Source organism: Diadema antillarum, unplaced genomic scaffold (genome assembly GCF_040938485.1).
Source record: "Diadema antillarum isolate AM-2024a unplaced genomic scaffold, OU_Dant_1.0 seq00000136_RagTag, whole genome shotgun sequence".
NCBI lineage: Eukaryota > Metazoa > Echinodermata > Echinoidea > Diadematoida > Diadematidae > Diadema > Diadema antillarum.
This window is the reverse complement of record NW_027271213.1, coordinates 1707299-1733630: the sequence shown is the minus strand read 5'-3', so window position 1 is coordinate 1733630 and position 26332 is coordinate 1707299. Positions and strand designations below refer to the sequence as shown.

The 26332-nt window shown below is 38.8% G+C and overlaps 1 protein-coding gene across 1 annotated transcript in view; it reads right to left on the bottom strand.

Moving 5' to 3' along the window:
• Nucleotides 1–26332, bottom strand: part of LOC139727589 (uncharacterized protein C5orf34 homolog) — a 58343-nt gene that overhangs the window by 15201 nt on the left and 16810 nt on the right. The window contains exon 7 of the mRNA XM_071638571.1: nucleotides 23049–23140. Coding sequence (XP_071494672.1) covers nucleotides 23049–23140 — 92 coding nt within the window. The remainder of the gene's footprint in view (nucleotides 1–23048; nucleotides 23141–26332) is intronic.

Sequence of the window (26332 nt, the reverse complement as noted above, 5' to 3'; positions counted from 1 at the left end):
TCTATGCGAAATTATGATATATGACAGCTTTGTTTAATTATGTAAAGAACCCTGAAAACGAGGCTAATCCCTTCGGTCGTATACTGTCACTCATTTGACCCGCCCACACTCGTTAAAGAGGCCCCTATCTATGGTAAAGTATAATTTCTGAACATCATCAATTGATCATTGCGCGTTCTCTTAAGGGGGCGAGATTAGTCGCATACTATAAATCGCAACGCGAACGATATTTGGATATAATCGCGGTTTACCTTGAAATTTCTAGGGAATGGCAGACACCAACGGAAAGACAGACATCGCGATAGAAAAAGTTAGAAACAAGAACAAAAACAAAGTTAAAACAACGTAAAAGATGAATGTAATTCAAAGTTGAAAAATGTCATTCGTGACGGGTCGCGAATACTGAAGCGTCTTTCAGAACGTGTGCAAAGAAAGACAACATGCTGGTGGGCCGGTTAAAAGGTAACAACTTCATCTTCACCAGACGCATGGTTCAGTTGCTTTTTATATCTTTGCGGTTTACAAACGGAAAGCTGGCGCAATCCCCCCCCCCAAAAAAAAAAAAAAAACAGCAACAACCTGACAACAGCGACCAAAAAAAAAAATGCTATCAGTCTTACGAATTTGCTTTAGTTTCATTCGAATAAGATGCATGTGTTAAGATGAATTAAGTTGATTTCATCGATAATCAGAGGCTGGAGGCTCTCCTCGTAAAATTTAAACATAACCAGTCATGTCTCCCGCACGCAATAAATGTTGACCAAGATGATTCGTTTACATACGCAGCAAAAATACAAGAACACTTGCGAATGTTCCCCAAAATGAGGGAAGAGTTTTTGGCAGAAACTTGAGCCGCTGCTAGAGATGAAAATTACGGAAATTCAAAGTTTCGTGTTTTTACTGCGGTTTTTTTCACCGAAACGTGATGTTGGACGCTATCACAAAACAAATTTGAAGAGGCAACGATGTCATTACTGAACTACTCTTTCACCGTTTTTTTAACACAATTATATCGTAAAAATGATGTTTTTGGTCACTAATCTGATACCTAATGTACCATTTCCCCCAGAGGTCCGTCGTTGCTGGTTGATTACAAGACTGCCGTCATTTGTCCATGTGTTTACCATGTTTACGGACAGACACATTTCAGGTTTTTTTTTTTTTTAAAGAAACTCCGGATAGCAAGAAGAGATTGTCGGCCTTTGAAGAAAGATTCCAACACAGTGTAATCAGAGAGCATTAATGATGCTCATCCGGGATTGCTGATGAAAATTAGATCTATAACGGGAAAGCGGCAGCTTGAAGTCGCCGTGTTGCATAAGAGTTCCCCGACATAATGACCACAATGATGTGTCATTTTTGTAGAATATTGACAGATTCTGATCATTCTGTAGATCCTGAAATAGTTAACTTATTCCATTCGGGATCCCAGCAGGTCCTGTATACAGATCTATCGAAATTTCATTTCGGATGGAACGGGTTAATTTATACCATCTCCTAGCGCAATTTTCTTGTTCCTTTTTCCTTGCTCTTAATCTTTTGCCACCTTCTGCTTCTAAAACTTTGTTCTTTATATAAATATACTCCTGAGAGTTGTTCTTTTTAAATATTAGAATGTCCTGAATTTCCGACAGAGTCAGATAGTGGGCGTAAGCACTAATCAAGGTATTACACATACACACAGCACAGACAGACATATCTATATACATGTACATAATAATTTCATGTAGACGACCTATGAGTTATGGGTTACAGCTTTGAATGTTTAAGTTTCACATGTTTTCACCGAATACATAAAAATAGAAGAAAGGAAAAGAGTGGAAAATTAGACGACGAGAATTTTATAGCAGTTTCATTAAAACACGGATATGAAATAAGAAAGTTATGAATGCATAAGTTGCAAATGTTTCCACCGAATACACACACAAAAGAAGAGAGGAAAAAGAGTAAAATTAGACGACTACAATATAGAAATTTCATGCAAACACGGACATGAAATAAGAAAGTTATATGAATGTTAAAGTTTCACATGTTTCCACCGAATACACATAAATATATAAGAAAAAGAGAGAAAGAGACAGAATAGAGACGACTAGAATGATAGAGGTTTCGTTAAGTCAAAACATGGACATGAAATAGGAAGGTTATCAATGTTCAAGTTTCACATGTTTTCACCCAATACACACACATATTAAAAAAAGAGAGTAAAGACTACTCGTACTAGAATGACAAATTTCATCAAAACACAGATATGTATATATGACAATTATGAATGATAAAGTTTCACGTATTTCCACTGAATACACACAAATAAAAAAAAAGCGATGTCATCACTTTAGAACTCTAACATTGCTTTGTACATAAAATATCACACAAATATCAAATTTGGTTGTTGATCGATTATTTAGCAACGGTAAAACCTCTTTTTTCATAAAACAGACATAGCTTTTAGGTTATCGCATGATCACATTCATTTCATGCAAATGATACATCTTACAATGTCTTATTCCTATTGACTTCATGTCATAAAGCAGAATTTCAGCGATGACTCGTGGGGGCAATGACGTCATCACTAAACTGCCAATTTGAGTATGCGGTTGCGACTGATATCACTGATTTGTGAAAGCATTGGAAACTATTGAATAACTTTCTTACTTTGGGGTAAATTTTCTTATGGAACCTCTCTACCAATCTGTTTGTCTGGTTTCGGTCTATTCATCGAACTTAATTTGAACATGGTGTGGTTGCACTTTAAACGTTTTCAACAAACTCGCCGCCATCTAGAAATCAAGCACTAAATTGACTTAGCGCACTACTCAATAGCATTAAGACAAAAGAAGGAAAGGGAACAAAATAGAAAAAAAAAAGAATCGACCTGCCTTCAGTAGCCGAGGTAAATGAGTAACCCGGCATTGAGTTTATAAATTCGTGCTAAATGCATTTTCGATCACCTAGCTGATAGGCGATCGTGTCGGGAGAGGAGAAAGTGGAAAGGCGAAACGATATTAACTACAAGGAAATCGGGTGTTGACGAGGTGACGAGGGAAAATTGGAAAGCAGTGCCTCGGAGAATTCTGAAGGGGGAGAAAATATATTACAGAATCATATGATCAATCCTAAATTTTTCAACAACAAGCTGTATATCATTCCAAGTAAAGAGGTATAGAGGAAGTAATAAGAGCGAGACCCGCGAACTAGCAGAGAGAAGAGCTTGAGCACCGGCAGGCAAACCCACAACAGTTTCTTCTTCTATTAGGTTTTCCACGACGGAAAACGTGTTTCCTCTTGCCTGCGTGCTTCGCTCTTTTTTTCTTTTCTGACGTGAAGAAATTGGACAACTCGAAAAAAGGGGAAGGAAGGAAATACAGGCAGTGACGGGAGGGTGGGGGAAAGGGTGGGGCGGGGTTATAAGAGTTGTGATGTAACAGGTGTAGAAAAGAAGGAGAACGGTAAATTAGAGCTCCTCAATTTTTTTCTACCTGACGGAGGCTATGGCGTATGCATGCTATAACTATGACGGCTTATTGGAAGAGTCAAATACAGGGTATGTGATGAAGACCTCACCGACATGATCAGGCAGAGATAAGGGTTAGGGGGTATAGGATCTGAAAGCAGACAGGGTGTTGGCTGGTAGGACAGGTGATTCTGCTGAAGAAATGCAGAAAAGTAGACTTGGTGTACTGAAACTGACAAAAGTAATTTTGTCCCTGTCCTTTAGCTCCTGCTCTTCCCCTTTCTCTCTCTCTCTTTAAATAGGGTCCTACATGTGTATACATATATATAGTTTATATATGATATATATATATATATATATATGTGTGTGTGTGTGTGTGTGTGTGTGTGTACGTGTGTGTAAACTTATAATGTATATATATATATATATTTATATGTATATTATGTGTGTGTGTGAGCGCGCGCGCGCGCTTATATGTTTATCATATTTGTATCTACCATATCTAGTTATTTCTCAATCTCTATCTATCTATATCTATCTATCTATCTATCTATCTATCCATCTATCTATGTTCCTCTGTCTCTCCAGCTTTATCAATGCACAAGTAGCGCTAAAGCAGCATTTTCAATGCCACTTGCATAGCACTATGAGAAATGCTATCCGGGTTAGACGAGGATGTAGTATCCATTCACTTCGGTTGAAATATGTCGGGTGTTTGACGATGATGTGAACGCTGGGGGGGGGGGGTGGGTGAGGGCAGGGGAGGTAATATCCTCCCCCTTTCCTCTTCCTTTATCATTTAGCTGTACACGTAGACAAGAGGAAACAAAATTTGAGAATAAACACAGCACTTACGGTGACGAGTATAATTATGCTTCATTTGTTTCCTATACCGTCGTTCACTGAAAATGTCTGTAATCTACGCTACATTTTAGACTTATTTCTATTTAAATATCCCCACTACCAACGCCATTAATACATCCACACACTCTCTCATCCAAATAGTACGACGATATTAAACCGAAGTGGGCGATATAGGGCTATTGAGCTTTTCAACATCTTGTAAAACGACTTAGCGCAGAAAGATTTTCGCACATATCACATTCAAACGTGACAGTTTGAGTGGTAATTGGACAGCATGATCATGAAAATGACAAGATAATGAACAAATGAGTATGGGCTGTTACACATAGCAGCTTTAGCGGGGTTCTTTTTGACAGGAAAAAAAAACACCAAGAAAACAATCAACAAAGCAAAACCTACAGTACTGCTAAAAACAAAACCAACGATATTCGAAACAACGCTTTCAATTTCCTTGAGTATTCAAGACATCATCATCAGGATAGACCTCGTAAATGCATTCATCATCATATGATTGTAATGAAGTTGTGAAGATGTCAATTTATGAACACGACCAACCCAGTCCCCGAAATAAATCGCCCATTTTCGTTGTTGCGGACGGTGTTTGAACAGTTGGCAATGTTCTCACGTTGTATTCCCTGGCAGGCACCGCAACGAGACGCTAGGCACTTGCACACCCCATGGACCATTCATATTTCACCTTGGAGCCGGGCGAAGAAAAACAAGCGCCGAGATGTACTTTGAACAAATATCATGAGGAAGGCTGTAAATTTAGTACGACGTCAATCAATCAGGGAATATTCAAATGCTTGTCTCACTTGGCTTTTAAGGAAATTCCCATATCAACTCGTCAATATTCAGGGATCAGCATTTTGCCGACTTTTGAGGGGGCGAAAAGAGGAAACATGCAACGAAAGCCTATGAATTAAATGGGTCAATCCAAACAACACTGCACGCACCCCGAACAGATAAAAACAAAGATACCTTCTTCTTTTTTTTTTTCAATTTTGTCAACATTGAACCTGAAATTCAAGGACTATGTGGTTTGTCGACATCGGTGTCGTGACTATGTAAAAATATGCTCCATTAAAATTTCCATTTTCGGGCCAAAGTGTATTTTCCCATATCTCTATACATCAGACTGAGTGCTGCCTACGTTTGTAAATCACCGAAAAGAAAAAAATGTCGTCGCCGGCAGGACACTCAGTCTTAGAGTGGCATGTTACTTCTAATTTTCGTTACTTTTTATAGGTATATGAAAATAGTTTAAGAGAGTCAATATTTTCCCCCCTATTCTATGTCTGTATAGATGCCATCAGTTGCACAATCTTTTGTGGAATCAGTTCTTTGGAGTGAATAATATTGTAACAATTTCATTGGTTTCACTGGTTATTCTACTGGTTTTTATACGGCATTCTTTGATGCAAAAGCAAAACTTGATATTGCATGCTTGAATTAAGACTACAATTAAGAGATTCCTGCGTGATTACAAACATGCACGTCAAGCATGATCTTAAAAAAGGGTACCTCTTGAGATATGGTATAATCCACAACAGACGGTTAAAATGCCATTCTGTCATAACACTATCTCCTTCAACGAAGTAGAAGATGTCGGGGGCAACAAAAATAAGTTTCGATTTCGTTTTTTTCAGATCGGAAACCGTTTTTAGATGTTTTATCTGAATTACATAAATGAAATAAGACAAAATAAATCGACATGATGTTGGCACGTTAGCAAATCGGCTGACTTTTCATCTGACATGTCTGACTTTACATTTACTGCGTCAAATGAAACGTGGGAATACCAGCTGCCGATACATATGTGATGAAGTGTGCATAGTTTGGGGGTTTCTTTAACGTGTTGCTTGAAGAAGAGTATTGGATCTCGCAACTTTCCGCGGAAGTTACCTATATTTATGGCAGCGTGTTGTAATAATAAAACAAACCAGAATAGCGTCGGATTTCCTTTGACTTGATCCATAAAGAAGACTAAAATGCTTTCCTTATAGCGTCGCTTCCATAGCAGATGAATATGCATTTAAGGGATGGCATAGTGTTTGTTGAGGTGAAGATTCAGCTTTTAACTTTTTGCGAGATGCTTAGAAACTACTTCATGGAATGTTAAAGAGCATACAATTCTCCATTAGAGGAATAATTATTCAAAATTTGTTAGATGAAAATTGCTTTTGAAATGGCTGAGATATCTAAAAACAAAATAAAACAAAGCAATCCTAATAAAAAGTGGGTTCCACCTTTTATTAGGATAGCTTTGTTGTCGATATCTCAGCCATTTCAAAACCGATTTTCATCAAATAAACTTTGAATTACTCTTAGAATTAGATGCCCTTTCACAGTTTATGGATGTTTTTCATTATGTCAAAATGTAATCATTAAAAAAAAAACGTTGGAAACCTAAAGCCCCATCTCAATCGAAACTATACCATCCCTTTTCCCTCCAATTGAAACTAACTGTGAAACTCATATGCATCTGATTTCGGTAAGATGTTTACATGCTTTACGTTTGTTAACAAATAATTACATTCATTTTCTGTAGCCTGTTATAGCAGTCTCCGAGCGTTTGGTGGTGATTTTGAACATTTTCCGTCGAAAATCTGCAAAACGCATTTTTGGTATGTGAGAATTTTCGCGTTTTAAATTTGCTTTGTTGTTTGTTTTGCAGCAGGTTGTTGGGTTTTTTTTTCTCTCTCTCTCTTTAAGCAGAATCTCGCAAGCCTTTCATCCCGTGTATCAACCATTCCCATCAAGTGCTAAAATGCAACGGAGCGCCATCCCACGGCACGTAAGTACCTGATCCGTGGGTCAAGTGGCTATCTCAACTGACCGTTGTAACACTTCAACGTCATTCGCGCGCTCAAGTTACCACTTCGCTGGACAAGCGCCAAAGGAAAAAAATTCGCAGACACGCGTTAGGTGTGCTTTAAACTCAAATCTCCGAAGACATAAATAGCTCGCTCTTTTCCTGTAACGACAACTTGGGAATCTTGCTATTACAGCGAAGTATCGCTTAACCCCCAGCCATCACAATTCGTGGCTTTACGTGGATACCATTTCCCGGCTTAGTGGTGACGGCGCGACAAAGTTCCTGAATTTGTTGCAAAGTGTGACGAAACTACGGATATATAGGTCGTGATGTATATATAAAGCGTGAAGACAATCCTTTGTACCTCATACATGTCCTACCGATAGTTATCATCCACCCCACCCCCACCCCCACCCCCGCCACCCCCACAAACATATGGAGAATGGATGGGAAGAATTAATGTTTTTAACAGATCACAAATATCCACGGGCAAGAAATTCGCAAGCGTTGTTTTCGAAACGTCATTAACTATATCAACTGACGTCCTAAGAATAAAAATATGAGTTTGATATGAATCTATTCTTTGTGTGACGTCAACAATCATTCTTTTATCCATTGGTTCCTTCCTTTGTTATTAGCATCAAAAAGCATACTTCGTACGCACGTGAATGCTAGCAATATCACTGCAGGACCACGCTCCTTTGTCCTCTAATGCCACAACTATGACAGACAGGAAAAAAAAAAAGATGGGAGAGTCCGTACATCCTGTGCGTGTCCTTGTCTGTATATTTGAATGCGAGCAGTATACGATTCAACAGGTCCGTTTTCAGACTTCATCACTCGGGTTTCAGCGTTTGAAATAATTGTGATTTACGAAATCTATCCATTTTTTTGTACATGACTGACCGTTCATAATAACAAAATTGGCATACAACGTTTGAGAGTGCAAATTCTTGCCTTATGTAATAAATTTTGTCACGGTTCATTGACCTCAGCAAAGTTTATTGAATTTTATCGAGGTGATTGTTAACCAAAGAAACGTTGATAAGATCATTTCATAATGATCTTGACACTTGAATTTTGATATTTGCACAATAAGGCTAAAAGCACCTCAATTACTGGATGTCATTCTTATTGCGCATTTGATAGCTATAATGATTGAACTTCGTCGCAATGTTTGGACTTCCATGCAAACCAACACTTCAATTGTCTCCTTTGACATGAACCAAACAGAAAAAAAAATATCGCGAGATCAAAATAGTTTCCCTTTGATATGGCAAGCTGTTTAAACTGCAAAAACAGAACTGCGGTGAAATCGTATAGATCAATACCGCTATTCTTACAAGATAATGACAAACAATCGCAGCTTACCAAGGCGAAGAAAGCGCCCCCATTGGGCACGAAAAGTACATTTCATTAAATGTGTAATCATGACAACTGGAGTAAAAAAAAAAAAAAGGTGCATGTCGACGGAACAGCGGAGAAAACCGCCACTCTAATGAAGCAAGTACCCAATTATCCTTGGCTAACTTCAGCAAAGTAAGCGTATATTGTCGAAGCTTGCCCGCGTAGAACCCCTACAACCATTGACAACCACAGAACCGTTCGAGAAGACGAGGCAAAAAGGCTTAATAGCACCTGCCACAGAGCCTATTACAATGATCATCAATCTTTTAATTCCACTAATCATAACCTGGAGGGGGTACATGAATAAAGCAACTCGCCTTGAATACCAAGACACCGTAATGGCCTAAAACCAAGTCAATATGAAAGCTGTATTCCATCATGGTCAAATATTCACGATTGATCGCATCAAGAAAAGAGGGTTCATAGCACAATGCACCTTATCTATTACTCATTTCTAAACGTGACTTCAAACTGAATCGAACGCGTTAGTAATGCCGAGATATAAGCGAAAGACTCCCATATTGGTCTTTTTGAAATTTATTTGTACACAACATAAGCCGATCACGTTTAAGAATGGACATAACGCATCGTGCATTGAACCCAAGCCTGCTGCGTTTCTTTCCGGTTTTCAATCATCTCAAACGGAAATCAGTTTGGATAGTTCCAAAGTTGCATTACTCAAATCGATAATACATATTCCCATTAAAAGTTCAATTTCACCCCATATATACACACATTTGTGTATCATATATATACATGTATACATACATATTCCACTTGTTTTTATTCTCTTTCTTCTATGTATCTCTTTCTGTATATATATATACATATATATATATATTATGTATACAGAAAGAGACACATACGGGAAAGAAAGAATAAAAAAGTTTGGAATCTGTGACGAATGGAATGATTTCTTCTTAGAGATTTCATTCATAGTGTCTCCAATATTTAAGATTAGGGAAAAAATAACGCTCATAAGATTTATTTATATTATCACAGAAGGAAACAGATAGAGGAAGGAAAGAATAAAAAAGTTTGGAATCTGTGACGAATGGGATGATTTCTTCTTAGAGTTTTCATTCATGGTGTCTCCTATGTTCTAGATTAGGGGAAAATAACGCTCAAAAGGTACAATTTCATATACGGCGAACATCCACAACAGGTTAATCCCTTAAATCTTCGATGTCATTCTAATGACACATACAGAACAGATTCATCCCGAAATGATATACTGAGGAGAAACTTAGAACTTTCTATTTCGTCGTCATTTTCTGCAGTCATCACGCCGACTCTTGAGCAATGACCCCCAGAGACATGACAGCCTATGGGAGGGTTGGCCATAGAAGCGGAAATCCGTGTACATCTCTCAACACTGTGACTTTACGAACTAGAAAAGCACTCTCAAGTTCATTGACCCTATCTGCCAAAAGATCAAAAATTCTTCAAAAATCCATAAAAATTCCCGGATCACCATCAAAATTCAATCATCTGTTTCTTGCGTCATCAACTTTTTTTCAACATCAATAAGTTTCATTCACTTCCGTTCACAAATCTTTTTATTTTGCACACAAATACAAAACAAACTAACTAACAACGCCGATGAAAACATAACCTCCTCCGTTGACGGAGGTAGTAAGTTGGCGGTGGTTGGGGAGAGGGAGGGGTACAACTTGTACGGGCTCCTCTCGTTTTCCGTAAAAATCAATAGCGACTTTTTAGTCGGAGGCCGAGAGTAGAAACAGAACAAGGCAGGTGCACGGGAGGACAGTAACCACGGACGTTACTAATCTCGCTCTTAGCTATATATGCTATGTAGGCCCTTCTGCTGGACGAGTGACGTCACAAAGTTTAAGGAAAAATTTATCATTGACGAGAAAACGCTTCTTTGAAAGAGAGTCAGTAGGGCTAAACGTTAAAGTTCGGTGATTAGTTGGATGAAACTAAGAAAAGTCACAAGAAGTGGCAGATTGATTGAACATCAGTCAATATCGTCTCCGGTGCCATCCCATGGGCAACCGCCCGAAAATAACCGTCTTTGTGATAGTATGACCATGACGTCATTAAGTGTGCGACCCATTCCCGATTACCTTGCGATATTAATAGAGAAGACGTACACGCGTCTTCATTGGTTCCTCTTGAATACTAATCTTGACTTCATCTGACTCGGCAGCATGCGTAAGTGAAATCCGTCTTTATGCTGCATGTTGAACAGTTCTATAAAGCAAACAGTTCTTTCGAGTGATTAAAGAAAACGCAATTACAGAGACGATTGATTCGTTTTCCGCACAACTGACGCCACTATGTATTATCATCACACGACTTCTGATCTTCGAACATTTTCATCTTTCTTAACACGTTGCATGGCTTTATACTGGCATACAGATGATAACTTTGTGTGTGTTCAGGCACATGTCTATCATAACTGTCTAATCCTTTAACGTATAAGCTACTACACTGTATTATAAAATGAATTCAAGAATGTAGCCAATTGGAAGCGCTGAAATGAGTCACGTGTGCGTGCATTATTTTCTTCAGGTATGCACTAAGAAGAGTCTCTCTTCCACCTCCCTGGCCTGACGTACGTCACAATGTTTTACACTAGCAGTGCGCACTCAATCAGTTGTTACAAGTGCGTCACGCGCTACTATACGCGCTGTCAATCCTGTAAACAACTTCTAGTTCGGGTCGCGGGCTGCCACAACAGCCGGCGGCCTTTCTTGTGCATAACAGTACGTGGCGTACGTTACGTACGTACAGTACTTATGTGCGGGATTTCCGAGTGCGACGTGCGTAAATGTTTGGGACGAACATCTTCGGACATCTTGACTTTTGAGCGAGTGCTACATGTAGCTGACTGGTATTGACCCACAAAGGTACGTGAATAATGCTGTTAGTTTTCGACCCATTTTATAAAACAAATGATGCACAGGATTATTTCGTGGCGTTACTAACACACTCTATCCTGTACATCATTTGTATACTATTATTTGCAACGCTTTTTAATTTTGAGGATTTTTTTTTTCGAGTGATCATACTTTAATTTCAGGGTAATTTACCCTCAAATACACAGTACAACTGTACAATGTATTATGTGGATTCAGGGGATGCAGGTACATTTAACATCAATGAAGTATAAGGAAAGAAATCCGTCCAAAAAATAAGATTTTTTTTTTTTTTATATTTGGGTTAAACCCATGTATCATTATCGCTGGATAAGAAGAATAGTAAGTTGCAATTTACTTTCTTTTCAATGCCCAAGGCTTTCTTGGCCCGAATTCTCGGAGGTGGTACAATTGAAACCATGGACAATTTGTATGGAGCGCCAAGTGTCGTATGGCCTATTTCGTTACGAAATCAGTAATTTCGTCGACGAAATGAACATTCTGTCTTATACGTCATGTATAAGTAGACAGAGATTCAAACCTGTCTTAGCGGTTACCTGTCTATAGCGGCCATGTGCTGTATTATGGCCACCAAAACAACCCCTGCCCCGAGAGAAAAAGCCATGTTAGCGACCCTGTCTATAGCGACCACCTGTCTATAGTGACTACCTGTATACAGCGGCCACCTGTTTCGTTTCCTACGGGTGGCCGCTATAGACAGGTTTGACCGTATATTCAACTTCATTTGACTTTTTATTCTCTCTCTAACGACCAAGAGACGAGCTATAGTTGATTCAGTCGTTCCTACTAAACACAATTTAAAACCGGTAAGATTCCGATTACGAGTAAGATTCCGATTACTGTATCCGGAACAGACATTGATATAGAAGTGTGTGTGTTTCGTTTTTGTTTTTGCAACGGTATACCAGAACCTGGCATTCCAGTTCACTGACCTGAGAAAGCCATCACTTGCATTGAGGCGACTTATAACATGCATATCCCCGGCATTTAAAGACATCGGTGGGGAAACACCGCGATTTTTTATTTTCTTTTTAATTTCTTCTTTTTTTAATGTCTGTTATAATCTCTGCTTTGACAGCAGCTGCTGGTCTATTCCCTATTATACCGTCTCCCGATGAAAGTTTCAAGGAAATATGGCGCACAAACAGATGGGGGTCGCGAAACTCAACTTTCTCACGCAAACCGTGCAAACACTCGCAACAACTGCATTGTAATTCTAGCCAGAACTCACGCGCAAGTTGTTGTTGTTGTTGTTAGGAGAGCTAGTTCTTAGAATATGGGAAAGTTTATGGTCTCTTTTTCACGCGATAGCACCTTGAACTCCATTCCTGCTGGTGCACACAGAGTCACAAGTTTCTATTACTTTCATCATCATCACCAGTAGTACATGTAGTAGTAGTAATAGTAGCAGTAGTAGTAGTAGTAGTAGTATAGTTGCAGTATAGTAGGAGTAGTAGGAGTAGTAGTAGTAGTAGTAGTAGTAGTACTACTACTACTACTACTACTATTAGTTGTAGCATAGTAGTAGTAGTAGTAGTAGTAGTTGTTGTTGTTGTTGTTGTTGTTGTAGCATAGTAGTAGTAGTAGTAGTAGTAGTAGTAGTAGTAGTATAGTAGTAGCATTATCTATCATCAGTATTAGTAAACCATTGTGGGTTTCAATTTTCTTATCCTGTCCCAGTGCATAATAACACACAAAGCGGCACCTGGCAATGATGGGGTAACGAAACTGACCGTGCCCCCGCAACAACAAGTGCCAGCGCTACTAGATATAATGTGGATAATTTCGATCACATTTTGGGTATAATTACAATCACAATTATCATTATGAATAGAAGTTGTATCAACATCATTATTTCATTGATATGAGATTTAATCATTAGTCAGTGTTCTGGCTTCCTTAATCACTGGCTGCCGGTATACATTTCACGCTACCCAAAAATGGGGGCGTGGCCGATTTCAGTGAAGACAGCATCGCCACAGGCAATGACAGGAGTATAGAAACAAATTTGACCGCCAGTTTGAAAATAGAGGCGTCCATGCCGTAGTTATGGTAAAACATCGAGCGAGCTGCCCCTTCCCATGTCGTTTCTTTGATTGATACACTGTCACAATAATTGTATAAAGCCCAGATAATATCACGCCCTCATTCTCGCTGAGCGTCATGAAGCCACGGGCCTTCTATATCCAGGACGCAGGCCATAATAATGGAGGAGATTTCCTAATGAATAAATGAGCAATGTAATCAAATAATTTGGCGCTACCACGGCCGTCTTCTAATAGACTGACGTAGACACATCCGGGTCATATCTAAGGGTAGAAGGATCCATCGTGAGCGCGATAATAAAACGCGACTATTTGATGACAAGGAACAGTATGCTTTAGTAGAGTCGACACGCGTTCTGGATTTCTTAATCAAACTGTGCCCGTATACATTGTACCTTCTCTAACTACTAGTATACGGGCAATCTTAGTTACGGTTAGAGCGTCGAGTAGCGGTGAATCCTAATTCATGAATTACCCATGGATTCTCTGAAAGTCGACAGCCATGGAAATCCCCAGATGACAACATACTGAGGAAAGTTTTTCGTTTATTGTTACTTGTTTTTCAAGAAGGGATGTAAAAGTCCCAAACCTCAACAAAACATTTACGAGCATCTATCAGAATTCGAAGCCCCTTTTATGCGATAGTTTTTGTTTTGTTTTTCTGCAAGTTTTTCTCATATACTGTAATACACACATTTACATATCCAGCAGCTTGCAAGTGGTTCTTTCAGAAAGACTCTCTCACTCTTAAGACTAGCCTTATTCATAAACAAATAAATAAATAAATAACCAATCAATCAATCCATCCATCCATCCATCCATCCATCCATCCATCCATCAATCCATCCATCCATCCATCCATCCAGCGGTACAACTTTGTATGCATTATTGAAGCCATAAACAAAGCTCGAATGTATGGATTAACCAGCGATAATGATTTCGAATTCTATGCATTATATCTCCAAAGCATTGAGTGTTTCCGTCAACTGGAGAGAATGATCTGAGACTTGCCCGACATAGCAAGGCGGATTTCAAATTTTGAACAGCATCGAGTAAAGCTGGTGGATGGAAGAACTTTTTATTCGGTCGTTTACGAGGAAAAATATCCATTACTCTGAACCCATCAGCAAGCCGGCCTACGGAGTGAAAAATCATTTCCTGCGAATACCCCTGAGTAAAAGTCGGGATATTTCAGGGGATTTCGACGTTCACATGAGGTCGTCGCAATGCGCCGATTGCTATAGATTATATGAACACTATGCATTACACATTGAACGTATCTTTTCCCTTTGTTTCTTTCCCTATTAATGCTATATTGTCTTTCCTCTTCTGCGTAAGTCTCTGCGTTCCGAGCATTCAACCTTTTTCTTCTTTTTTTTTTTTTTTTTGGTCGAAATCTAGCGACATTTTATGGTCGAACTCCGGCTACGAGGTCTACTACGATCCGCCTCTAAAAGCTACTCTGGGAGGAGGGTGTCAAACGTACAAGCGTACATGTTCCACAGGTGCGTGCGAAAGACAACACCGCCCCCTGCAGGCCCAGCGTTTCCTACCTCGAATTTGTACGCCTTTTCTGTCTACAAGATAGAGCGTAAAGTAATACAGCAAAATCAATTAGCGATTACCTTGCGAGAGGAAAAGTAACTTGAAGCTCGGTTTTTACTTTACAGATTCTGGCGGGGTCCGGGCGAAGAGACAGCCTTTGTACCATAAAAAAAACGTCTTGAATTGGCAAATTGTACTTAGGCGATGCACAACTCCGATTCAATACACTGAAAATAGAAAGTGATTATGGAGTAGGCGTTCGATCGATTCAACAAAATGACGATGTGATAGCAATGCTACGCATGCACCACTGCAACGTATTTTCGTTCAGGTTTAACTTTACTAATATGCGTTTTTGTTCGTAACATTATACTGTATCGTTGAAACTAAGGAGGATTAGACGAAACCGAGAGGCTAAATTGGTCATTAGCGGCATATGCACCATATATAGTATCTGATATCATCTCCCTCCCTCTCCCTCTCCCTCTCTCTCTCTCTCTCTCTCTCTCTCTCTCTCTCTCTCGATATACATATATGTGCATATATATATATATATATATATATATATTTATATATATATATACATATATATATATATATATATATATATATATATACATTTATATATATATATATATATATATATATATATATATATATATATTTATATATATATACATACATATATATATATATATAGAGAGAGAGAGAGAGAAAAAAAAAAAGATATGTGTGTGTGTGTCTGTGTGTCTGTGTGTGTGTGTCTGTGTGTGTATGAGTGTTTGGTACAGGCGACTCCTGTCATAACGAAGTCCTCGGGACCGGTAGTTTTCTTTCCTCATATCAACATTTCGTTATAGCCGAACACAAAAAACATATAAAGGAAGCTGACAATTTTGGGACCTGAATTTTTACTTCGTTGTATCGAGAATTTCGTTATAACCGTTTTTGCTATAACCGTTTTCGTTGTAACGGGAGTGCACTGTAAAGCTGCGCTTACACCAAATCCGACACGGTTCACGGAACGGGGCTTTTGCTATGGTGCGCTATGAAGCCAAAAGGAACCATGACTGGATCTATTACAATATCACTTCCCGCTGATAATTTTGCTACAAAATTTAATCTTCTACTGTTGATTTTGTTGCTCTTGATTTTGACATAAAAATAACATTTTTTGTGTGATTTTGTATCGAATTGCTGATTCTTTTTACCAGAACCTGACATGGTTCGTTCTGGCGTACCATACATAGCAAATACCGGTCCCGTTGCCCGTATCGTGCTCGGTGTAAACGCGCCATAACTCATGGATTAACACCATGATGCCGTCTTCGTTTCGCTGGTCGTCAGCTGAGGCGTCAGCTGCTGTGTCGTTGACCTTGCTGCAAGGTTCTTTGTCACCGACAAGGCCTTGAGAGTGGAACTAATTGGTAAAAAAACGCGATTAAATCAACGCACAAAACAGGTTGTCAGTGTAAAGTATGGCGACAGACTCCATACATATCGAGGCGTGGTTTGTTTGTTTTTTCGTCATTGTGCAGAGCTGCCGACTGGCATGTGTCTAAGATGCGTAGTATTATGACTCTTTTCCTTCACACAATATCATGAAAAAAGTTTTTGATACAATTAGTATTTTCTCTGACACTTTGACTAAGCACGTCACCTCCGCGCGTTACAACGAGACAACGTAATTTGCATTCATTCTTGAAGGTAACTTCGTCGCAGCTTGGAAATAGAGGGAGCTAGTCTGTGATGTCAGTGAGCCCAAATCGCAAGCAAGCTATGTTAGTGGAGTTTTTGTTTTTTGTCGCTCATTTAATTTACTTATTTGTGTGTGCGTGTGTGTGTGTGCGTGTGTGTGTGTGCGTGTGTGCCATTGTCGTTTACACCATCCATGCATCTTATCACATCCTTGCCATATTAAGAAGCCACACGTTTGCATGCATGCATGTTTTTTTATGTTTATCACGCTACTCCTACACGTGCATGTTACCATGCATGACTCGTGTAACACATCATACAATCCCTGCATTCTAATTAGGGCATTTTACCGAGTATTCCCCCGTTTAATGACACACACACTACTAAGCATGTTTGAAAACACACACACACACACACACACACACATTGCACGCGTGTATTGATATACATTGTATGTTTCAAACAGTTTGCAGTACAGAGGAGCTACACATTATGTATCATGACGGTTCCTCAAAGCATCTCCCTGATCAAAGTGAATAACTAACGAGTGTGAGATACCACGATTTTTTCCCTTATCTCTCAGCTACCTATCTACCTTCTATCCATCCCTCTTTTTCTCTTTATCACTTATTACGCCAATTCAGGAGTTTATTAATCGCTTGGAGTTGTGGAATTGAATATAGGCGTCGCGTTTCAGATGAACTTTGATCCAGTTAAATCCGATAGCGAAGATAGAGAAGGACAAAACGCTTTTCAGCTTCGAAATGTCAAAGCCAGGGAAACAATGTTTTCATGCTTTAGTCAGTACAGGTATAGGGAATTCACCATATGCGAAGCTTAAAGGGGCTGTACAGTACTGGTTGAGGTGGGGATTCATGTTTTCTACATTCCTAAGTGAGATAATGAGAAACCTCTTATGAAATATGAAAGAGCGTGTAATTCTAAGAAGGATTCATTGTTTATTTGATGAAAATTGGTTTTCAAATGGCTGAGATATCCCCAAAAAGTGATGATAATAAAAGACTACAGGCCACGCCCTATATCAGGATCTCTTTGTTTCACCTCGTTTTTGGATATCTCAGCCATTTCAAAACCGATTTTCATCAAATGAACTGTTGATACCCCTTAGAATTGCATGCTCTTTGACATCTCATAGAGTGGTTTCTGAATATCTCGCAAAACGTTAAAAGCTAAATCCTCACATCGACCAGAACTGAACACACCCTTTAATGATGCTGTGTATCCATGCATGCGGGGTTCTTTCCGGCATGCTCTGAAGCGACATTCATCGTTTAAACCCTGGTGAATGCGCTACTTCTGAAATAAGTCTGAAATGTCATGATTGTTATATGAAGGGAGGCTTGGATGCCAAATGTTTTGAACTCCCATCACTTCGGGAAGTTCGTAAGACGGGTTGAATTTATTCAAATTAATGAATTCTTGCGTCGAGTTGTTCTTAGCGCGACTGATTGACAAATTGCCCTACATCGACGTAAATATGCAGCGAATTAATCGGTGTTTTAGGATTATAACCATGATAAAAAGAAAATCATGAGCATGCATAAACTGTACTCGACGCAAGGATTCATTAATTTGATTGAATACGTAGTTACTCGCTGCATGCTCTAATTAAAACCAGCACTGGCTGTCGGGTGGAAGCTCGGTGGTCCAGTGGGTACGACACCTGTCCGGTAATCAGGAGATCGTAGGTTCGAATCCTGCCCGAGTATATGCATGCCAATGATCTTGTTTTATCATGGATAGCTATAACTTAAAAACTAATAAATTCGGTGCATATACGTCGATGTACGGCAATTGTCAATCAGTTGCAATGGGTTGAATTTACACTCAAAAGTAGTCCAAAGTTTCATGCGGGCATTCGTACATGAAAGTTAATTGCGTTCCGCTTACGGCATGCTGTATTTTATACACCCAGGGTATAGCCTCTTCAAGTTTAGCATTGCTCTTCCAGAGGTAACCTCCAGCATAAAGGTACACGCTTCCTTTCTACTTGAGTAGCGAAGGAAGGGCATTGTTGGTAAGGCATACTACTTAGTATATGATCTCGGGCAATAACGTTCGCACTTGACGATAAGATTTGAAATCGGAACTTTCGTGCAGCTGAACAGTTTACTGACTTTTCCCTTTAATAACCACTACACCGCACTGATCCCAATGATCCAAATTGTGACCTCGAATTTGGATAGTTAGAGAGTGTCATAAATTTCAATCATGCTCTAACAAGATGGATCGAAAATAAAAAACGGCTATAAATATAACCGTTCTCATCAGATATCGTATAAAGCAACATTGCAATCATGCATTTTGTTTAGTGCATCGTATTTTCAGGTATTTTCTAGTATATTTTCTTACTACATTAATTATTATACCGACAGCGGGGCATGAAGCCGGTATTTCATCATCCCTGTCAGAACGAACGATAGACGGTCTGCCTCGAAATGGACGACCGCTTTTATCGTATGGTTAGAGTTCGTCGACTTTTGATGGGGTTCCAGTATAATAGTCATATTCACAACTTTGTGTATATGTACAGAAAACCATGGAGGAAAACAAAAAAGAAAAAGAAAAAGAAAAGTGCTCTTCTGCCCTCATCGGCGTAAGGCCGACATACCGAGTTATAAAAACACACGCCTATGGAAGCGGAACAAGGTTGTTGGTGTGTTTATGGGAAGGGTGGTTTGATCTATCTAAAGGGGGCTGGTCTGACTGGACGTCATTGCAGGGGTGAAGGAGGAAAACAAAAAGCTTCTTAAAAATGAATTTCATTTGGGGGTATTTTGTCTTCGTAAACATCGTAATGCAGCTTTGTCGGCAAAGTCGGGCATCTGAAAGTGAACTATTACATTTTTAAAGCACTGGTTTCCAGATCACGCCAGCTTCACGTGAATGTTGAAACGTCCTTGTGTTCACATTATTTTTCTGTCGGTTCGTGAAGCTAGGAGCGACCTCAAACAGTTGGTGGCGCTCTCACGAAAATTTTGTCACGAGCCCATACTCCGCCTTATCTCCACCACGCATGCAATTAGAACAGACTGCAGGTATCCTGCGAGTTAACGTCCTCAGAATATTGGTCAGAAAAGGTTAAGGTGTTTATGACATAAAAGCATTATTGGGCTCGTGTGCGACCAAGGCCGAAATGTTTGCGCGCGGTCAATTAAACGTTAAATTGAATGTTTGCATCACTGGGGTGGATACTTAATGATCATTTTTTGATTCTGAGTACGTCATTCCCTGGAAAATGCTGGAACCAACTTGCTGAAATGAAAAGTCTATGGCTTCATAGCGATGTGTTCGTGCTGTCCATTACCGACAGTGCATAGATGTAGATCCAGTTCACGCGAAAACATACTTTCGTTTTGGAACATTGAGCATTTGACATAATACCGGGTAAGGGCGTGTCAGCATTATGACGAAAAAGCAGAAAGAGAGGGTTGTTGTTGTTGTTGTTGTTGTTGTTGTTGTTGTTGTTGTTGTTGTTTTCTTCTACTACTACTTCTTCTTCTTCTTCCAAGAGTTGGGGATAACATAAGTCAAGTACAAGGAAATCGACAATTTCACGGACTTTTACATGTATCGACTGACAGATGGTATTACGGTGCTACCAAGTATATGTCGGTATGACTGCTGCGGTCTAACGATTTCGACAGCATTTAGGAATACCCTGTATAACACCCCCCCCCCCCCCCAAAAAAAAAAAAAAAAAAAAAAAAGATGGGGGGAGGGGAGGTGGGTTGAAAAGGGACAAGTATGCTCTTCACATCACCATACATACCATCATACACACACACACGTGCGTTTTGGTTACAAGCACATGATAAAAGCAAAATTACATTTTGGCTAAATTATATCAACATAATTATTATAAACGTAAATCTTACAATACATCTATTTTCTAAGCTTTCAAACCCTATAAAATCTAGGAAATAACCTGTCAATCCTTTCTATTTCATGTCGCATAACACTTTGTTCCGATCCCGAAAGGGAAACTCTACTCCGTATTCACATTGTTATGAGAAGCATACTGAAAGTCAAATATACAGAATTAAAAGTTTCGTTAAAATCGATCCTGGCCAAAACAGTAGAGTGTTTTAGGTTTTGCATGCTTCATGAAGCAGTAATAATGGTCGTTATCACCATCGCAAATGTCGTTGCCTGACAACTCTGCCATGTCTTTTCATACGAAGTTTTACAGGATCACTCTTGCTGTCGATATAGCCGCTATTACCCCTCCTCCCATGGCCATTATTTCTACATCGCTATGACTCTAAAACAATCTGATGTGAGGAATAAATCTTTCTATTTTGATTTTTACTGCAAACGGAGAGATAACAAAAATTTGAGTGCAGGCCAACATGAAAAGCGTGAGACTATGACATCATCATTAGCATCTCAGCTGATTTGCATACATGACTGTGGCTGACAGCACTATATGGGGAACACGTTTGAAACTTTAAAATGTGAACGAAAAAGAAATACAGTAAAATCTGCTAGCGGCCACCTGCTGTATGCTGCCACTGATATCCACCCCCACCCAGCAAAGCCGCGTTAAAGACCCTGTGCATAGCTGCCATCTGCCTAACGCGGTCAGCGGCCACCAATTTTGTAAATATTAAAGGGATTGTATTGTATTGGTTGAGGTGAGGATCCAGCCTCTAACTTTTTGCGAGATACTTAGAAACCACCTTTAAAAAATGTTTCAGAGCATACAATTCTAAGATGTGTTCAAATTTCATTTGATGAAAATCGGTTTTGAAATGACTGAGATATCCAAAAACAAAGTTGGCTGAGATGGGGCTTCAGGATTCCAACTTCTTTGTGAAATATTGAGAAACATCTTATGAAATATTAAAAAGCACACAATTCTTAAAGGAATTCAATATTTATTTGATAAATATTGGTGTTAAAATGGCTGAAATATCCAGAGAGGAAGAAGTCCTAACAAAAGGTGGGACCCAAATTTCTTTAGGAAACTGTTTTAGGATATCTAAGCTATAAACTTTGAATACCTCTTAGAATTGTATGTTTTAATATTTCATAAGTCATTTTTCAATATCTTGCAAAAATTTTAAATCTGAATTCCCCATCTCAACCAAAACTATACCATCCCTTTAAGTGAAATCATATGAATAAGGCCACAATGACATACGGACATGTTCTTTCATGTAGGCAATAAACAAGTGCTAATCATCTTGAAATGAGATCACGTAGTCCTTGTTCAAAGACAAGGACACCTAATGATAGGATCAGTGCAGTACGCTGCCTTTCATAGCACCTTTAAAGGGGAGTAAAAACCACATATAAATTGACTTGAGTGAATGTAGCGATATTAGAAGAATGCATCAGTAAAGTTTAATGAAAATCAAACAATCCCTTCAAAAGTTTCCTTCAAAATTTTGGTACCGCCATCACTGGATGTAAAGAATTCAGCAGTTCCTAACGTCACTGCAAGACAACGATATAAAGAAAAATACAAAGAGAGTTCAAAATATTTTCACTTTTCTAGCATGATCAAAGAGCAATTGACTCAACTCTTTCAGAAAGCATGGAGAATAATATTACCCTTAAAAAATATGTCATTAGTAAGTCGAGGGAGTGTGCACTTTTTCATACAAAAATGAAATTTTGAAGCATTCTCTTTATATTTTCTTTATACATTGCATCATCGATCTGTGGTGACATCACAAACTGTTGTAGTGTTCTTACCCAGTGATGACAGCACCAAAACAGTAAAAATACATGTACATAACTTTTGAACAGATTGTTTAATTTTCCACAAACGTTCACTGGTATGTTCCTCTAGCATAGCTGCATTCTCCCATTCCACATACATGTACAGTGCACTCCCATTATAACGAATGCGGTTATAATGAAATTCCGGTCACAACGACGTAAAATTCGAGGCCCCAACCGTATCCACTCTACAGTACGTTTGTAATTGTTTATTTGTTCGGTTATAACAAAATTTCCACATAACGAAAGAAATCTGCCGGTCCTGAGGACTTCGTCAAAATGGGAGTCCAGTGTACCTATTTAATTGGGTTACTAGTACGTCCCCCTTTCACACTTTCTTAGTAACTCCATCAGCACTGTTGCCAGCCTGTTTGGATAAAATGTCAAGACATGTTGCAAGAGTGGTCCAGAGAAGGGTGAACACCACAGTAAGCAGAAGAGAAGAAGAGGAGCACAGGTTCTGGTGTCTTTGGTACACAGGGATACAAACTTGTCTTTTACATAGATAAGCATAGATAAGAATAGTGGCACCAAAACCCACAAACAAGAATATAACATACCTTGCATGGAGTTCTGGTGGAACATTCGCACCTACTTCTTCTTGAACCTCATCCGGCACACTGGTCGTCTGCGAAATAGGGCTGGCTTGTTCCTATGGAGTGGGACAGACAGACAGGCAGATAGACAGACAGATAGACAGACAGCGGACAGACACAAAACACAGAAACAGTGTATGTGCGTGGGGTGGGGTGGGGTACGTGGCAGGGGGTGGGGGAGAAAGAGAGAAGGAAATGGCAAATGAATGGTATCATGAAGATAGAAATTACACACAAAGAAATAAAGAGTGAGGTAAAGAGAGGAGAGTGTACTGCATATTCGTTTTTTGTTTTTGTTTTTTGCTCACCTCTTAACAACATGATACAGACAATGAAACTTGTTACCGGTAATCACACTAATGGGCATTCTTCTAGTGAAACCATTATTAAAACAAAAACAGATATGATATTGACTTCAATGTAAGTTTATCCAGGAGAATGACAAAACAAAACCAAACAAAAATCAGAAAGAAAAGCAGTCAAAATAAACAGTAAAGATCTACTTGGGGTAAATTACATCAAAGTTAACCATTGGGAAACAGATAGAGGCTGATATATACACTCAGCAAAAAAAGTAAGTTCCCCCCTAACATTTTTGGATATATCTCAAAAAGTATTTTACGGATGTTCATAATTCGAACGGGAATGGATAGGGAATTTCATTACTCATAACATGAATGGCATATCATTGCCACCAGATATCATTATTGGTGTAAAAAATCGCATTTTATGTCAAAATGCATGGGAAAAAAGTTGCACTTTAGGCCATAGAGAGCATATTGTATACATTTCCTAGGTAAGTTATCAAATGATCTTTTTAAATTGTGTAATTCTCAGGAATTTCTTCAGGTACAATGTGCTTCCCTATTAAACAGATGTTATGCATACTTTTTGAACAATATGCCTTCTCAATATGAAAATATTGGTAGAAGCCATGTGATTTGTAATTCCAATTCAGGTTGATCACATTAATGTGCCTGTGGGCATTTTGCATCATGCCCTCAAGTTGTAGATCAGTTTGCTGAGGGAAATGGCATTGAACGTATGGAGTGGCCTACAAGATCCCCTGACTGTAATCCAGCAGAGAATCTTTGGGATATCATTAAGTGGAAAGCAAGCAAGAAGTTGAAAGATGACACTTCACTGCAAGAATTTCAGCGCATCTTGCAGAGAGCATAGACCAACATTGAGCAGCGCCAAGTACAAACTTTAGTTAACAGTTTGAGGAGGAGATGGCGGCTGGTCATTGCGGGTGGTGGACATATCAATTATCAAATACTTCACTATATGCTCATGAAGAGAAAGAGATAGAGAAATATGCAATAACCCATGCTTAAATGTTCAGAATCATGAGTGATTGTTTGATTATTTGTGTAAAAGTCATTGCAAATCACTAAAGTGCAACTTTTGTTTCCATGCATTTTGACATAAAATGCATTTTTCACACCAATAATGATATCTGGTGGCAATGATTTTCCACTCATGTTATGAGTAATAAAATTCTTTATCCATTTCCGTTTGAATTATGAAAATCGGTTGAATACTTTTTGAGATATATCCACAAATGCTAGGGGGGAACTTACTTTTTTTGCTGAGTGTATATATCAATTCTCACAAACATACAGCTTGTAAGTTTCATCTACACTGAAATTGTGTGATGGGCATGGTAATATATGAACATTTCTTGTGGATTAGAAGTCTTTGAAGTTGTGAAATGCTTCTTGACTGGGTAAAACCAAGGAGCTTATGTGTTTGAAGCTCCTTTGTAAGACTGAAGAAGAGCTGTGATCGAACAAACCTTCACTTTTTGCCTGGTATTGCTAAACGTCACGATGCCAATTACTGGCTAATTCTGGCATAAAAATTCTTGAACTTAATTCTTCAACTGTGGAACGAGATTCTTACAAAGTTATGATGCCATATGAAATGTGGGTCTTCAACACATACTATCTCTCACACACACACACACACACACACACACACACACACACACGCACACACACACACACACACCCACACACAAACACACAAACTCTCTCTCTCTCTCTCCTTCTTAATGTTATTTCCTTCTCTTTTCATCCTAATATGATTGCATACTATGTCTGAAGTCCCTTCAGGGCACGTGGCAAGATTTCATGCGTTTTCACTCAAGGGCCCGTTTTACTTCAAATCAGACAACCATGGACGCTACCTTTGGATCAAACCTTGAATATATCATGAGACACATGAAAAAAAAAAAGTGAGCCTGCCTTTGGAGATTTCTATCATACAAAAAAAAAAAGATAGATGTTTGTAATCTTTCGTGATTTATGACTGAGCCTTGATCTACATGGCATATGCTACCCTAGATGTATTATTCACCGTATAATTGAGCATACCTCAAAGGTTATAAGTGCAGGCATTCTGGTAAATGCAATGGTATTAATGCTCTATAAGAGAGGGGAAGGACAAACCTGAGAAATGCTTCTTTGAGTGCAAAATTGGGGCACTTCAATATTCCTGGGGAATTTCTGGTATTGTAGTACCTACTCAGTAATTAGCCACACACTGCACACAGTCTGAGGTAATTACCTGATTGCACCTTGAAGGTGTAAATGCCCATAAAATCAAAGCATTAGCAATGCACTACGGTTCATTTCTTCAATGACTTGTTACATATGGCATGGGCATATTCCCCTCTTTATAACCTCCCCGTAGGCAACTTTGACACACTACAAAAAAGAAAAAGAAAAACAAAAGTCTGAGTGAAAATGATTTTGTTGTTGCTGTTTTACTAAAAGTCAGACAATTTGACCTCTCACTGTGTCCATGTCATTCAGAGCCTTTTGTTGTGAATGACACTGTTTCATGAAATTATTTCAATTAAAGGCATAATTTACCATTTGCAGGTGAAACAGAAACCCAGCTTTAGTGCTTTAAAATAGTTCTAAAATGTGAGTTAGTGATAGAAACAACTACTGTAAAAATTTGAATCCATATAATCAATGTTAAGTTAGTATTGTTAAATACACAAAATGTGAACAATAGATATGATAAGAATGCTTCCAGACTAAACCGTCTACAGTTATGGTTCATTGAGAAAAAATGCTGATATCTCCATTTATTTTAGGCTTTATTGTGAAAACTTTATATGGTAGGATGTTCTGTGATACAACAAACATACATATATGCATCAAATGTGATATCTTGAACATTTTTGAAATCATTGCTCCCAAAGGTAAACTGGACCTTTAATGAAAGTTGAAATA